Source organism: Ursus arctos, unplaced genomic scaffold, assembly GCF_023065955.2.
Source record: "Ursus arctos isolate Adak ecotype North America unplaced genomic scaffold, UrsArc2.0 scaffold_1, whole genome shotgun sequence".
NCBI classification, from domain to species: Eukaryota; Metazoa; Chordata; class Mammalia; order Carnivora; family Ursidae; genus Ursus; species Ursus arctos.
Genome location: NW_026622763.1, coordinates 73,372,122 through 73,387,465, shown reverse-complemented (window position 1 = coordinate 73,387,465; position 15,344 = coordinate 73,372,122). Strand labels below are relative to the sequence as shown.

Below are 15,344 nucleotides of genomic sequence, written 5' to 3'. Positions count from 1 at the left end.
AACAGGCCTGTCAAAGGAGCAAGGTATAGGTTCACCCTTGTTCCCACTCTCTTTCCCTAAAACACATCCGGTTCTTAACTGTTTTTAAAGGCATCTTTGAGTTAACAAAACCAAAATAAAAGCTTTTTTTGTTTTTCCCCAAAACTGTTTCTTATCCCAATGTTCACAGTTAATGGTGTCACCTTTCACCCAGTTAAAAGGCAGCCTTAGAATCACAGCTGGTGCTCCCTCTCTCTCACTTCTCATATCCAATCCACCAGCAAGTCCCCTTCTGTTCTACCCAAAATCCCATCCACCATCCTGCATCCCATTTTTCACCATACCTACCCCTACTGCCTAAACAGAGCCAACATCACTTTTAACCTAGACAATTGTAACATTTTCTAACAGGTCTCCTCATTCACTCTTACCCCCTTACAAAATCCATTCTATCATCTAGAAACTAAACCCAGATATGTCCTCTGCTTCTCAATGGCTTCCCATCACACTTGAAATAAAATCTTAACTTCACACAATTACAAAGGGCATGTATCCATCATTTCAGTTTTGGCTGCTCATCAGAAACACATAAAGAGCTTTTAAAAATACCTAAGTGCCATCCAGATTAATTAAATCAAAGTCTCTGGAGGTAGACTCCAGTGTTGGTTTGTTGTTGTTGTTGTGTTGTTGTTGTTGTTGTTATTGTTTTTAAGTGTGCTTTCAGAGTAGAGGACCCCTGCTCTCCATGCCTTCCTCTCTGATTTCATCTCTTGCCCCTGTCCCCTCCATTCATTACTAACCTCACTAGCCTTTCTGTTTTCTTTAAACCACAGTTTCTTTGCTTTACCTGGAAAGCTCTTCATTCCCACGCTCCACCCCCCACCACTGACCATCTTCATCTCACTGGTTCCTTCTCATCATTCAGTTCTCTACCCAAATATATTACCTCTTCCAAGGCTTTCTGAGTCCACCTAATAACCTACACCAGCGGTAGTCTCTGCAGCAGCAACAGCAACATCTGACACCTTTTTAAAAATGTAAATTTCCAGGCCCCACATCAGGCCCCTATTAAATCAGAAACTCTGAAGGAGAGAGCACAGCAATCTTAATGTTTTAATAAGTCCTACAGTTGATTCTGATGCACACTAAAGTTTGAGAAGCACTATTGGTTGTGTGTGTGTAATGTGTGTACATATGTATATATTTATCTGACTACCTCCACCCTTCCATTCTTTTTTTTTTTAAGATTTATTTATTTATTTATTTGACAGAGAGAGCGAGCACAAACAGGGGGAGCAGCAGTGAGAGAGGGAGAAGCAGACTCCCCACTGAGCAGGGAGCCGGATGCCGGGCTGATCCCAGGACCCCAGGATCATGACCTGAGCCAAAGGCAGACGCTTAACCAACTGAGCCACCCAGGCACCCCCACCCTTCTACTCTGTATTACCCGACTTTACCTCCTTCACAGCAGCCATCTGAAATTTTTCTTTAATTTTTTAAATTGTCTGTCCCTTACCCCACCCAGAATAAGCTCCATGGAAACTTAATGTTCACTCTTATATGCCCAATGATTAGAGTAGTATCTGACACATAGTAAGTACTCAATAAATATTTATTGAACAAATGAACCCCAAAACAAACCAATCTAGTCCCTTTCTCCCCCAGAAGCTCTAAGGGTTTAGTTTGGTTTGGTTTCCTCTAGAGTCAGGGCCCCTGAGGAAGATGTATACAGGGATCTATAGTAGAAGGTCTCAGAAAACAATATCAAAATCAAACCAAATGGCCACACACAAGCAAACTCTAGCTCTTCAGAAGGGAGGTTTTTTTAATGTTGAACATGTTTGGCCCATATGAATGTGAAGTAATTGCTATGTATGACTAATGCACAGCTGGAAGGCCTCATTAAATCTCAGGTAACCTGCCAAGGCATTTTTCCAAGGAAACAAAAAGGCAAGGAAAGAGCACTCAAGAAAATATATTGAAAGCAGAGATAAGGAGGGAGCTGGGCACTCAGGTCAGAAGCCAAAATAATCCCAAATCCCACCCCCAAAGGATATTCTCCCTGGGCTCAGGACCATGCAAATGGTGGTTTTCTGTTCATACGTGTGCCTCCTCCCACTCTACCCATACCATCGTTCCCAATAAATGAAAAATATCTTTTGTTTGGGGGCGCCTGGGTGGCGCAATCATTAAGCATCTGCCTTCAGCTCAGGGCGTGATCCCGGAGTCCTGGGATCGAGCCCCATGTCAGGCTCTTCTGCTGGGAGCCTGCTTCTTCCTCTCCACTCCGCCTGCTTGTGTTCCCTCTCTCACTGACTGTCTCTCTCTGTCAAATAAATAAATAAAATCTTAAAAAAAAAAAAAAGAAAAAGAAAAATATCTTTTGTTTGATTTAATTTTCTCTAAATGTTAGTGAAGCACTTTGCAGATCTTTCCATTTGTAACATCTTTTTCTGTGAATGGCCTGTAGTTTTCTTTTAGGCTGTTTGCCATTTTCCAGTTAATTGGCAATTAAATTTACTCTTACGTATCATATGTATCATATGGGCTGTCATTATTTTTCCTAGTTTGCATTTCACTCTTGACTTTGTTTTGACGACTCCTCCCTCAGTCACAACTCAAATTTTTATTTAGTAAAATGTACACATCTTTTGTGTTAATGTTTCTGATTTCATGTCAATAAATAGAAAAGCTTCCTCTACATCAAATACATTGAAATATTCACCTATACCTCCTATCTGTACTTCTGTGGCTCTTTTTTTTTTTTTAGGTTTAACTCTTTGATCCATCTGGAGTTAATTTTGAGTGAAGAATGAGGAAAGGTTCTGGGGCATCTGGGTGGCTCAGTCTTTGGCTTTTGTCATGATCTCAGGGTCCTGGAATCAAGCCCTAAGCCTGCTTCTCCCTCTCCCTTTGCTCCTCTCCACCACTCACGCTCTCTCTCTCTCTCTCAAATAAATAAATAAAATCTTTTTATAAATTTAAAAATTTTTTAAAAGAATGAAGAAAGGTTCTAATACTATTTTTTTTGTCCGAATAATAAGTCCATTTGGGAAACTTTATAACCTCAGCATTTAGCACAGTAAAACTGTACATAGTTGGTGCTGAATTTCTATTAAATTATTGGAAGGGCTATGAAGCTACAAAAGAACTATGGATCACACACAACAACAGATTCCAATAAAACATGTCTGCATTATGACTTTAATGTGGCATTAATGTATACTGACGTATATTTTAATAACTAAGTAGACAAGTATTAACCAATGCAAATTTGGTTATCACTAGTGCTAATTGCAAGAGTGACAATAACTACTGTTTATCAAGCACTTACTATGCTTCACACGCTCTAAGTGCCTTAAATACGTTAACTTACTTAATCCTCAAAACAAGCCTAGGAGGAGATTCTATTCTTATCTTAATTTTACAGATGAGAATACAGAGGCACCAAGAGATGAAGAAACTTGTTCAAAGTCCCGTGACTAGCATCTGGCAGATTCACACTCGGACGCAGAAGCACTGCGAATTCTATGCCTTAACCACTATGTTATCCTGTCTTGCAGATCATTGGTGACCACAAAATAGAAAAAACAACAGGATGTTTTTGCTATTAACATCTAAAAGGTATACACATTTTATTAGGACATTCTATGTTTCTAATTCTGTATTTCTAATCTGAAAATTGAATCTATATACACCCATCCCCACCCTCACCCAACCTCCCCCCAGAACCACCTTCCTTAGAGCTCAATATTACCTTTGGCTACAATTATCTGATAAAGGACCTATGAGGGTCCAACACAAGGTAACTCAACACTTGATCTATATCTCCCCTAACCCACATTGCTTCACATCTTTTAAGTTTAAAATCTTACCACAAATTACTGTAATTTCCAAGCATGCCCTGATCTGAAATGTATGTACTACAGAGCTGCACTGAATAATCTGGTCTATATAGCAAAGTCAAAAATTCCTTCTCAGCATCTTATGCTATAAGTTAGGTTTCTAAAGATTTAGACAATATTATTCAAAATAGTATTAACAACAACAGGTGTCATTTTGTAACTCTAGCTTTTATTTAGAAAAATGAGTAGAACTTCTGGTTTCATGAGGGCAACATAAAGGCATTTTTGCTCCCTTCTGCTCTCAAAATTCTGAAACCACAAAGACGACAGGAAACAAAAACACAAACTACAACTTTGGTGAAATGAAGAAGTGACTATAATCCAACATTTGAAGATGGAAAGCAGATGGAGGGAACATTTTAGCAGAGAGGAGAAAAGTCAAGCCAATGACTACAAGAAGCAAGCCAATTTGCCCCTGGAAATGCTTACGAAATGGAGATGCTGGGTACTTTGGAAGACGAAAGTAAGGGCAATTGCTAAAATGAAGGGATTTTTAGACTCTTTCAGTCACTGGTGGGCTGCAGCTGGTTTGTACCAGCTTGCAAGAGTGAACTCTGCAGTGACCTCACATTGGTAGCTTGAAATCAACTATGGTGTGAATATTTGGAAAAGGTGGCAAATGCTACAAATCAGAGTTCTGTTTTGTTTTGATTTTTTTTTAGAGAGCTAGTTGTTAAATATTTACCAGCCCACCACAGCTCCCAAGTCCTAACCGTCAGCATCCACAAGAAATCTGAGGTTTATTTTCCAGAGAAAGCAAATGACGGGGGTTTCAGACTCAGGCACAGCAGTCACTTAAGAGGGCAAGTGAAAGGTACAATGCTGAAAACGAGTGTAATATGTGAAAATCTGTACAATGCTCACAGAGAATGCCTTCAAGTTGCATTCCCCTTGTCAAGAGATTGAGGATCCTTCTCTGGCGAAACAAAACTGCCCAAGAGAAAAGATTTATGTATAATGATATTTTGTGGGTGGGTAGGCCCCTCAACAAAAGATCTAGCTAACTCATCTGATCATCCTGCAGTGAATTAGTCCACTTGGACATGCAAAGTCAAAAAATTCATTTCCCAAACACACTTTTTCAAGAAGCCACTACAAGTTATGCATTACCAAAACCAAAAAATAAACTAAAAAGGAAGAGGACGTGCATTTAGAAAACAAGGAGAGAGGCAGTGGGCCCTCCCTGAGTGACAGCTGTGCCTCAGACCCTGTGAACACAGTGCACACTGGGGCAGGAGGCAGAGGACTCTAAGAAGCAGGGAAAAAAAGGGAGTTGGTAAATTATCTGGCTGCTTGAGCATACAGAATACTGTATTGGGGGATATTTTGCAGAACTGTTAGAGGATATTGGAAGACATAGCATTCCAAGAACATTAAAGGGGAAAAAATGAGGCAATTATTAACTCCAGCTAAAAATAACAAAAATAAGAAAAGAGATGCAGTCACATAGGAGATCACTCCACTGTGGAAAGCACTGACATAGTCATAAGAAGATACTGGGAAAAGATGTTACTAAAAATTTAGACATAATAAGTTATATAAGGAGGAAGTAAAGTTTTTTACTTTACTACATAAACCAAATTATTTAGTGCAGTTTTGTAGTATACACATTTCAAATCAGGGCAGGCTTGGAAATAACAGCAATTTCTGTGGGATTTTGAACTTAAAGAGGAGGTATAAGTAAGTAAAGATCCTCATATAGCCTAATAGAAAGTAAAAATGATTAATCAAGAGGCATATTATTTTCAAATAAGGAAGTAAATACCAGAATAAATGGCTAAAAATATTGAAGTGGTTCTGCTAGTAAGTGAAAGAAGGCAGTAAGAGAAGAGAAAAAAGAATATTGTTTTTTGTCATTTGCTCTATAAAAATATTTGACTTAATAATTTTCATATAATACTGTCACCATAATTTTTTAATTTAAATAATTAAGAAAAAAAGGAATAAAGAAAAATAAAATACTTCATAAATTATGGGCAACTCCAGAGAATGTGGCAATTATTCTGAGACTTCTAGTAATAATGGGATTCCTGCATTGCAACAAGACAAATTTCCAAATTGGGAGAGATCTGTTTAAAACATCTTGCAGTAAACTGAGTATCCATCATCAGGTACTATAGTCAAAGCCGTAGTTATGGATCATTAGACAAGAGTACTTGTGATAACTATGTCAAGGATAAATTAGGAAGATTCATCTTCTGATCTTAGCTTTTGGGGGAGGCCAGAATCTTTATTAGGACAACCATACTATTCATCAAATGTTCATAATAGATCAAATTTATGTATCCTTTTTGTATTTCCAATTTTGTTTTCTAAAGAAGATGGAAAAAATTTTTCTCTTTATAGTTTTCTTCATACTTTTTATTTCCTGCTTTGAAATGCCAATCTAACTTCTAGAAAAGGAAATTGATTTCATAATTAGAGGAAATTACTGAGGGGGGAGGTTTAGAGTGGTAAAAACAAGAGCCCCAAAGCTTAATGGTAAGGAAGAAATACATTGTTCTTTCTGGAATTTTGGTGGGGAAAAGACTGAGAAACTCAATGGTATCAGGTGTTATGGGGGGAAGAATTTTCCAGATAGGGGAAATCTGTGTTGTTCAAAGGCAAAGATAAATGATGCAATTGAAGAAAGGAATGGAATAGGCTGGTGATGGGTAGTAAGGAGGGCACATATTGCATGGTTATACGCAACTAATGAATCATGGAACTTTACATCAAAAAACAGGGACGTACTGTATGGTGACTAACATAATATAATAAAAAATATTATTAAAAAGAAAGAAAGAGAAAAGAAAAGGGAAGGGAAGGGAAGGGAAGGGAAGGGAAGGGAAGGGAAGGGAAGGGAAGGGAAGGGAAGGAAAGGAAAGGAAAGGAAAGGAAAGGAAAGGAAAGGAAAGGAAAGGAAAGGAAAGGAAAGGAAAAAAATGTTAGATGGTGGTATGAAGGGAAATTAAAGACGAAAATGGATAGGGGCACCTGCATTGCTCAGTTGGTTAAGCGTTTGACTTCAGCTCAGGTCATGCTCTCCAGCCTGGCTTTTGGGTCCCTGCTCAGCGGGGAGTCTGCTTATCCCTCTCCCTCTGCCCCTCCCCCTCCTCCTGCTCTGCACTCCCTCTCTCTATCAAATAAATAAATTAATTTTTAAAAAAAGATGAAAATGGATAAAATGAAAAGCAAAAGTAGAGTTTACTTTTTGATCAGGGAGCCCTTTCCTGTGAATATCAAAGCAAGATGGTAACTAGAGACATGTTTCTGAGATAACCAAAAGGGAACATGAGGGGTATTTTCAGAATCACCTTACTTTCGAGTGAAAGGAAGAACCCAGTCATCTTCTGAGGAGACAGTTACAACTGGAAACTTAGAAGAGTGGAAGGAATTGAGAACAATCATTTTCCAAGAACGGACGACTACGAGTCCCCAAAGACCATTCCTGGACCAGCGAAAAACTGGCCACACCAAGAATCACCCAGGAGAGGGTCAAACAAAGATTCCACATTCTCATCCTCAGAAACTCTGATTCAATAGGTCCAGGATGAAACTGAGGGATCAATTTTTAAAGGTGTCCCAAGACATCTTTATGAGTAGTTAAGTCTGGAAGCCACTGGATGGTGATCCCCAAGATACAGATAAAACAGTATTAAAGGCACAAGTGAACCAAAGTGCAAATGTTTGCCAAGAGCCATATCTATGAGGTTTTTGTATTTCCTCCATCAGCAAAAGGCAGAGAGAGAGAAAATAGAACCGTGAGGGCTAATAATCCATACAACAACTGAGAATTACAGCAGCGTTGAGTTGCTGACCAAATCTCACTTCCTGGTTCCATGGGGAAAATGATTAAAACTGAAACACAAAACCTCATTTCTCATTCTTTTTTATTCAGTCAATTTTTAACCAAAAGTAGCTCCCTTCCTTGAGAAAAGCACTACCTCACTCTACGTGGACACTTGTATCCCAGGTCAGGCCTCAGTTTGAATAAAAAAACAAAAAACAAAAAACATACTCTTTGGTTCCTCAGTTTGGGGTCTTTGCTTGTGAATTTCTGCACTCTTAAGTGTTCTTAAATGAGGTATCTATTCTTATTGATATCCTTAGGTCTAGTTTAATGTCAGCCCTTGGAATTCTTGTAGTTCCAGCAAGACATGGGTACCCCAAAACTTTAGAAAGTGACTACGTACTGCACATTTATAATGATAATTGGGGTTTTTTTGTTTGTTTGTTTTGTTTTACTTAAAAGCTCACTTCCTCAGATCTCTGTCAGAAATCAACAGAAAGGACAAATAAAAATCAACTCTGCTCCTGGAACAGTATATTTATATAGTTCAAATGATGTTTTTGTGATCTTAAATACTGCTTCTAAAGCTACATAATTCAGTCAAAATGGAAATTACAGTACTTAAAAACAGCTTTCAAAAAAAACTGAAACCAAAAATATTATTAAGGTGCAATGGGAAAGACAGTGTAACATAGCACGATAGAAATGGTCTTTTATCATTGAAACAATAATACTGTTTCCTCACCCAAGTGCAGCCTTCTTTTAAGCCCAGAGAGTAAAGTAATGTACACATAATCAATTAAAGCAAGTTACAAAGGCAGCTGATCCATGACTTCATAAAATAATCTCTGTCACAGTAGTGCATTCTGGGAAGCAGCCAGCTGTTGTCAAGCTGTAATGAAAAATGCCAGATAAGTGGCTTCACTTCAAAACACAGAAATTGGCCTGATTAAATCAATGGATTTCTATCAGATTTTGATATCATCTGGAAAGGAAAATCCAGCCTCCTTCTGAAAGCCAAAACACATCATTTCTTTAATCAAGAAATTTCCTCACTAGAAATAGGTAAAAGGGATTAAGAGGTACAAACTTCCAGTTATACAATAAATAAGTCACAGAGATGAAAAGTACAGCATTGGGAATATAGTCAATAATATTTTAATAATGTTGTATGGAGATAGATGGTGACTGCACTTATCGTGGAGAGCTTTGAGCAAGGTACAGAATTGTCAAATCACTATGTTGTACACCTGAAACTAATACAACGTTGTATGTCAATTATACTTCAATAATAAAAAAAATTTAAATAAACTTTGCATTTGCGGAAAGGGAAATTCTGTGATCTAAAAAAGAATAAAGTTTAAAAAAAGTTACATTTAAAATAATTCCTCACTAAAAGTTATGACATTTTAGTCAACTTAATCATTAAAGTGTCAGTTACCTAACTTCATTGGCTTTCTGAGTATTATGCCCAAGTTGCTTAGATTTATTTTCATTAAGCAGAAAGACACAGTAAGTCTAATGCAAAACTATATTGCAAACCTCATGCTTGACATTTGAAACTATACCACCTTAGAAGTATTTAGCTCTTTTTTTAGACCTGAATACTACTTTGTTGAATTTATATCTTTCATAATAAAGGAGCTGTGTTTTTTATGAATTTTCAAAGAAAAAATTTAGAGAAAGATAAGAAATATACTTGCATTTACACAGTTAAGAAATACAACCCTTAGGACAGTGGGGTTCAAACCTGGCCATATATTTAAGTCACCAGGGAGCTTTTAGAAACTAACAATACCCCATCCCACACAGATCAAATCAAATTAAATCAAATCAAATCAAACCCTCAGAGGGTTTGATTTGCCTAAGTATTGGTGTTTTTGACTTTTTTAAAGCTACCCAGGGGATTCTAATGGAGCCAGTTTTGGATTAGAAGATGTGGTCCATATATACAATGTAATATTACTCAGCTATCAGAAAGAATGAGTTCTCAACATTTGCTGCAACATGGACGGCACTGGAGGAGATAATGCTAAGTGAAATAAGTCAAGCAGAGAAAGACAACTATCATATGATTTCTCTCATCTATGGAACATAAGAACTAGGAAGATCGGTAGGGGAAGAAAGGGATAAAGAAAGGGGGGGTAATCAGAGGGGGAATGAAGCATGAGAGACTATGGACTATGGGAAACAAACTGAGAGCTTCAGAGGGGAGGGGGTGGGGGAATGGGACAGACTGGTGATGGGTAGTAAGGAAGGCACGTATTGCATGGTGCACTGGGTGTTATACGCAGCTAATGAATCATCGAACTTTACATCAGAAACCAGGGATGTACTGTATGGTGACTAACATAATATAATAAAAAAACATTAAAATTAAAAAAAATAAAAAAAATTTTTTAAATGAGGTCATGGGGGTGGGCCCTAAGCCTTATAAAAATAGGGAAGAAAATTAGAAAGAGGAGATTAGGTACAGACAGGTACAGAGGCAAAACCATGTGAAGGAACAGGAAAGAAAGGACTACCATCTACAAGCCAAGAAGAGAGGCCTCAGAAGAAACGAACCCTCAGACACCTTGATCTCTGACTTCTGGCCTTCAGAATCATGAGAAGATAAATCATAGGAAATAAACAAACAATTGTGAGCCACCTAGACTATGATGCTTTGTTATGGCAGTCCTAGTGAACTAATACAGCGCCCATCCCCAGAATTCTGATTTCATAGGCACGGATGTACCAGGGATCAGCACCCAGGGTTAAGGCCATAGCTTTAGGTATCCTAAAGTCTGACTTCACCTATTCTCTACTTGATGTTAACTTGAAAGGGCAGCCACTCACACTTTGTAACACCTCTCCACTAAAGCTATTTAGTGAATATAACCAAGAAATGGAATTGAAAATTAAGTTTTTAATTTTATTGAGGACTTTGTTCCATGTAGTTAAGAACTCCCACAAGAAAGACTCTCTTTCTTTCCTCTGTTTCCAACACCATCAGCAGAAGGTGAATATTTTTTCCTTATGGGAGTGATATATTTGTTTCCTATCATCCACAGATAGTTTTCAAATATTCTTATATCTATTTATACTCCAAGCTCCTAAAGAGTCTCCCTAAAAGAACAAGGTATGTGTTCCCCTGGCCCTCTCCCTCCTACCTGCTGCTGGAAGATAGTAACAAGTAGAGTCTGGGGTCCAAAATAGAAACCATGTTTTGACAATAGTAGAACAGACCATTAGCTGAAAACTCCCACCTAGATTAAATATTACTTGGGAGAGAATTAAATGTCTATATTGGTTGAAATACTCTATTTTGGAGACACCACATTACAGTGGTGTGGCTTATCCCAGTTGTAACCATTGTGTGGAGAAGAGTTTGAAGAAAGAAAAACATGGAAGTTAGCTTTTTTTTTTGTCTGACATCTTAGCAAGGTTGCAGGGGTGGCCACTGCTGTCTGAGCTTCATGATACCACCCAAGGACAAGAAGAAGAAAAATGCCAGAAAATCAGCCAAAAAAGACAAGGACCCAGTGAACAAACCTGGGGGCAAGGCCAAAAAGAAGAAGTGGTCCAAAGACAAAGTTCAGGACGCGATCAATAACCTGGTCTTGTTTAACAAACCAACATGTGATAAACTCTACAAGGAAATTCCCAACTATAAGCTTATAAGCCTAGCTGTTGTTTCTGAGAGATTAAAGATTCAAGGTCCCCTGGCCAGGGCAGCCCTTCAGGAGCTCCTTAGTGAAGGACTTATCAAACTGGTTTCAAAGCACAGAACTCAAGTAATTTACACCAAAAACACCAAGGGTGGAGATGCCCCAGCTGCTGGTGAAGATGCATGAACAGATCCCACCAACTGTACATTTTGAAAAATAAAACTTCATTAAATTTTTTAATAAAAGTAAAACATGGAAGTTATTAAATCAGTTAGGAAGTTACTACAGAAGTCCAGGCTCAGGAGTTGTTGGCTTGGAGGTGGGGTTGGGAAGTTGGTGGAATAAAGGTATACTTTGGGGTGATGGGTTACTAGGTGATGGGGATTAAGGAGTGCACTTGTGATGAGCACCAAATGTTGTACAGAAATGTTGAATCATGATATTATACACCTAAAACTAATATTACACTGCATGTTAACTAACTGGAATTTTTTAAAAAATATTTTATTTATTTGACAGAGAGAGAAAGAGAGAGAGCACAAGCAGGGGGAGTGGCAGGCAGAGGGAGAGGGAGAAGCAGGCTCCCTACAGAGCAGGGGAGCCCGATGTGGGACTTGATGCCAGGACCCCGGGATCATGACCTGAGCCAAAGGCAGTCGCTTAATCCACTGAGCCACCCAGGTGCCCAACTAACTGGAATTTAAATAAAAACTTTTAAATAAAAAGGTACTCTTTGGAAGTACAATCAAGGTGAACTGATGATGCACTAAATGTGGAGGGAGTCGTCAAAGATGGCTCCCAAGGTTCTAAGAAGATAGAGGCATTATTTACTTATGAAGAACAGAAGAGAAGCATATTTCTAGGGGAAGATTAAGAAATTGAAACATGTAAAATTTGAGATATCTGTGAGACATAAACATGGAGCTGTCACATCAGAATTGAAGGGATGAGTCTGAAATTCAAACAAGTTTGTTCCAGAGGTAATTTGAAAGTAACTTCTCTATTCATCATGAGCCTTGGAATCATTGCCCAACTCATCCCCAGTACGGAGTGCAAAACAAGCACAGCCATCCAAATACCACCCTAAATTCTTAGGGAACAGTATAGGGCACCAAGTTGATCATTCCTCCACAAGGAAAAATCATAATTCTTTTGATCTTTCTATTGGTTTTATTTTACAGCCTCTTCCCTTTGGGGCTAATTGACTTTAATAAATTCTTTAATCCTTATATCAAACATTGATTGATTTCTATTTAATCTTTCATTGTAATTGTGTATATTTTATGTGTGTTTTCAAAATTCTATGTCGAAAGTTTATTTCTAACATGCCCTTATCCAAACAGTCTCTGCAATATTTAGATGCCAAAATGGCAGAGAACATCATAGGTTGCTTGATGACAGCAATCTGTAAAAGGAGCTGGTAAAGGAGGTAAGACAAGGAGAGAAAAGGGCTTTACAAAATTTTATCCAGAGGTCACAATTTTAACTTATGCCTCTTTTATCTAAAAGTACTCATTCAAATTAGATCAGTCATTTCAGTAGTGCTTTTGAATATGAGAAAGAGAGAGAAAACTTTCCGACTTGATTGCTGTGGTTATAGGAAAGGTGTTGTGGATGTGCATATGCTGCCTTCACAAAGTCAAAAGCATGAACAGTAATATTCCTGGCTCTAAAGAACACTCCCCAGCTGCACATTTATAAACTTCCATGAACTCATTGAAAGTGGGTTCAGGGATCCATTAGGCATTTTATCTTATTATCCCTTGCTAACACTACTTTTAAAAGAGCTGAAGAAAGAAATCCCTTGGAAGACCACTTCCTGTCCATTTATATCCTAGAAGGGATCCTAACAAAAATACACCTGCTGGCAAGCCAAATCACTTACCTTGAGATGAGAGAAGGAACAATAAACACATTCATTTTAAAGTATTCATCTTTTAACTACAGGCCACTAGTATTGAACGACAGCTGCCGTAAACTCTAATTGGCTAAGGTGCATTAGAGCCAAAATACTCTCATATTTGCCCTACAGATTTCTGGAAGCATCTCACAGCAAGTACCCTTGCAGCTATAACCATTTTAACCCAGCTTACTCTTCCAGGAAGTTTATTTTAGACTCTGAAATTTAAATACTGTACCAAAAAAAAAAAAAAGCACAAAGACTTTACAGAATCATTATATAATGCAGGCTACTGGAACAATGTATAAAGTAAAGAAAAACTATGAACATCAAGAACCTTCTTCCACTTACGCCTTGATTTTAAGTCATTCAGCAGGCCCAGTTCCATTGGTTTCCATCAATCATTATCCATGATGATAACGAACCAGAACAAATAGGCAATTCACCAATTACCCTCATTTTGCCCAAACATCAGAGCCTTTTCCTAACCAATCTACCTAAAGGTTTGCAATTAATCTTTTTATTCTGCTTCCTACCAGCTATGGAGGAATTAATATATAAAAAGGACACAAAGATCAGATGAGAGGCAAAAATAAAAGGAGGAGTAAAAGAGGGCAACTTAGATAATTCCCCAAGTGGATAATGAGCTCCTGAATAATTAAGAATCAGCTAAGAAATGGTGTCCACCCCATTCACTGAATTTTTTAAAAGTTCTCTTTTAAGTCAAGGGCAAGCCCTTTAAATGGCTAGTAACTGCTCCACTCATACGTGCTTTATGCCCAGGAGCAGGTACTTTAAAATAGTTCCTTTATTAATTTCTCACTTTTTATACATTGATCCTAAGCCTCACCAAAGAAGGAGAAGGAGAAAACAAAACAAAACCAGCAGACCTGAGCAAATCAGGATATCTTCCCTAGCAGAGGGGCTCTTCCCTTTCTTTTAATGCAGCAAAATGCTTAAAATGCTGTCTTCGATTTCTTCACCATTCCGAACTCCATCTCCTCACCCCACTTTAATATTAACTCAAGGCCACAGTCTCTATGCCTCACTCCAAATCCCTGCAGTGCCTAGAACAGTGTCTTAATCATAATAGGTGACCAGGGAATAGTTCTTGAATTAAACTATATTAAAAACACCTTTCTGCACACGCACGTGCGCACACACACACACACACATAAATAGTGAATTATCAAGAAAGACAAAAGTATCTAGAAATGAAAAATAACTGTGTCTGGTGTGGCAGAGAGCTGCCTCAGGATAGCAATTCCTAAACCATCACAAGCTAAAGAAAATACCCATATTCTCAGCACAACCCCCTTCCACAGGACCAGAGCACTGAAACTAGCCACATCTCATCAGATTGTGACTCTGTGTAATGCGTTACTGTTGAAGGGCCCTGCGGTCAATATGAGCAGCAAACAGAGAAGTGTGGGGAAGCTCCCAGAAGCCTAAAACAAAGAACTTAGAAATATTTTGAATCCTTTAGTCACACATGTCTTACTCACTCACCATTCAAGAGAATTTATTCTGAAATAGCCCAGTTTTGTTCTATGAAGGATATTTAACAGTCCAGGCATAAGCAAAATTGGGAATATACATGTAAAGTGACCACAGCCCTGTAGTTTCGGTAACTTCCCCGAACATCTTTAACTTCTCCATGTTCCCTGCCTTGTTCAACTGACCCTGTAGTAATAGAAACATTCAACAGAGAATTTTACCATAGTCGTTTGTACCTCATAGTGGCTTTAAACCTGGGAATAAAGGGCTCTGTCCCGTGGTAAAAAGTTCAGTTGGTGAGTTGGTTTGCTAGTTGGTTGGTAGGTAGGTTAGTTGGAGGAGGGCAAGAAGTCCATTCTAATACCCCTAAAAACATACTCAGTAAGGCCATCTCGAAACAGGAAGACAAACTTCACTAGGGCCATTTGTCTAAAGGTACTTGTAGCTTCTGCCATGAAAGGGGAAAAAATGGGTGGCATTTGGGTGGAGAGATTAGTAACGTCATTAAGGACCAGCCTTATAAGTTGCTGAGCCTTATAAGCAACAGCTGAGCCCCTGTAATTCTTCTAGTCCAGGTTAATGACTTTATCCTCTTTAAAAAAATAAAATATCCTCTGAGTAGTATAAATTACAGCAACCAC

The 15,344-nt window shown here is 38.2% G+C and overlaps 2 protein-coding genes across 5 annotated transcripts in view; one reads left to right on the top strand and one right to left on the bottom strand.

The window, feature by feature from the left end:
• PLCL1 (phospholipase C like 1 (inactive)) overlaps nt 1–15,344 on the bottom strand; it is a 343,314-nt gene that overhangs the window by 199,413 nt on the left and 128,557 nt on the right. The window lies entirely within an intron of this gene.
• Nucleotides 2,741–11,510, top strand: LOC113250621 (40S ribosomal protein S25-like). The gene has a single exon (XM_044381612.3). The coding sequence runs from the start codon at nt 11,115–11,117 to the stop codon at nt 11,490–11,492; it is 378 nt and encodes a 125-aa protein (XP_044237547.1). The 5' UTR covers nt 2,741–11,114; the 3' UTR covers nt 11,493–11,510.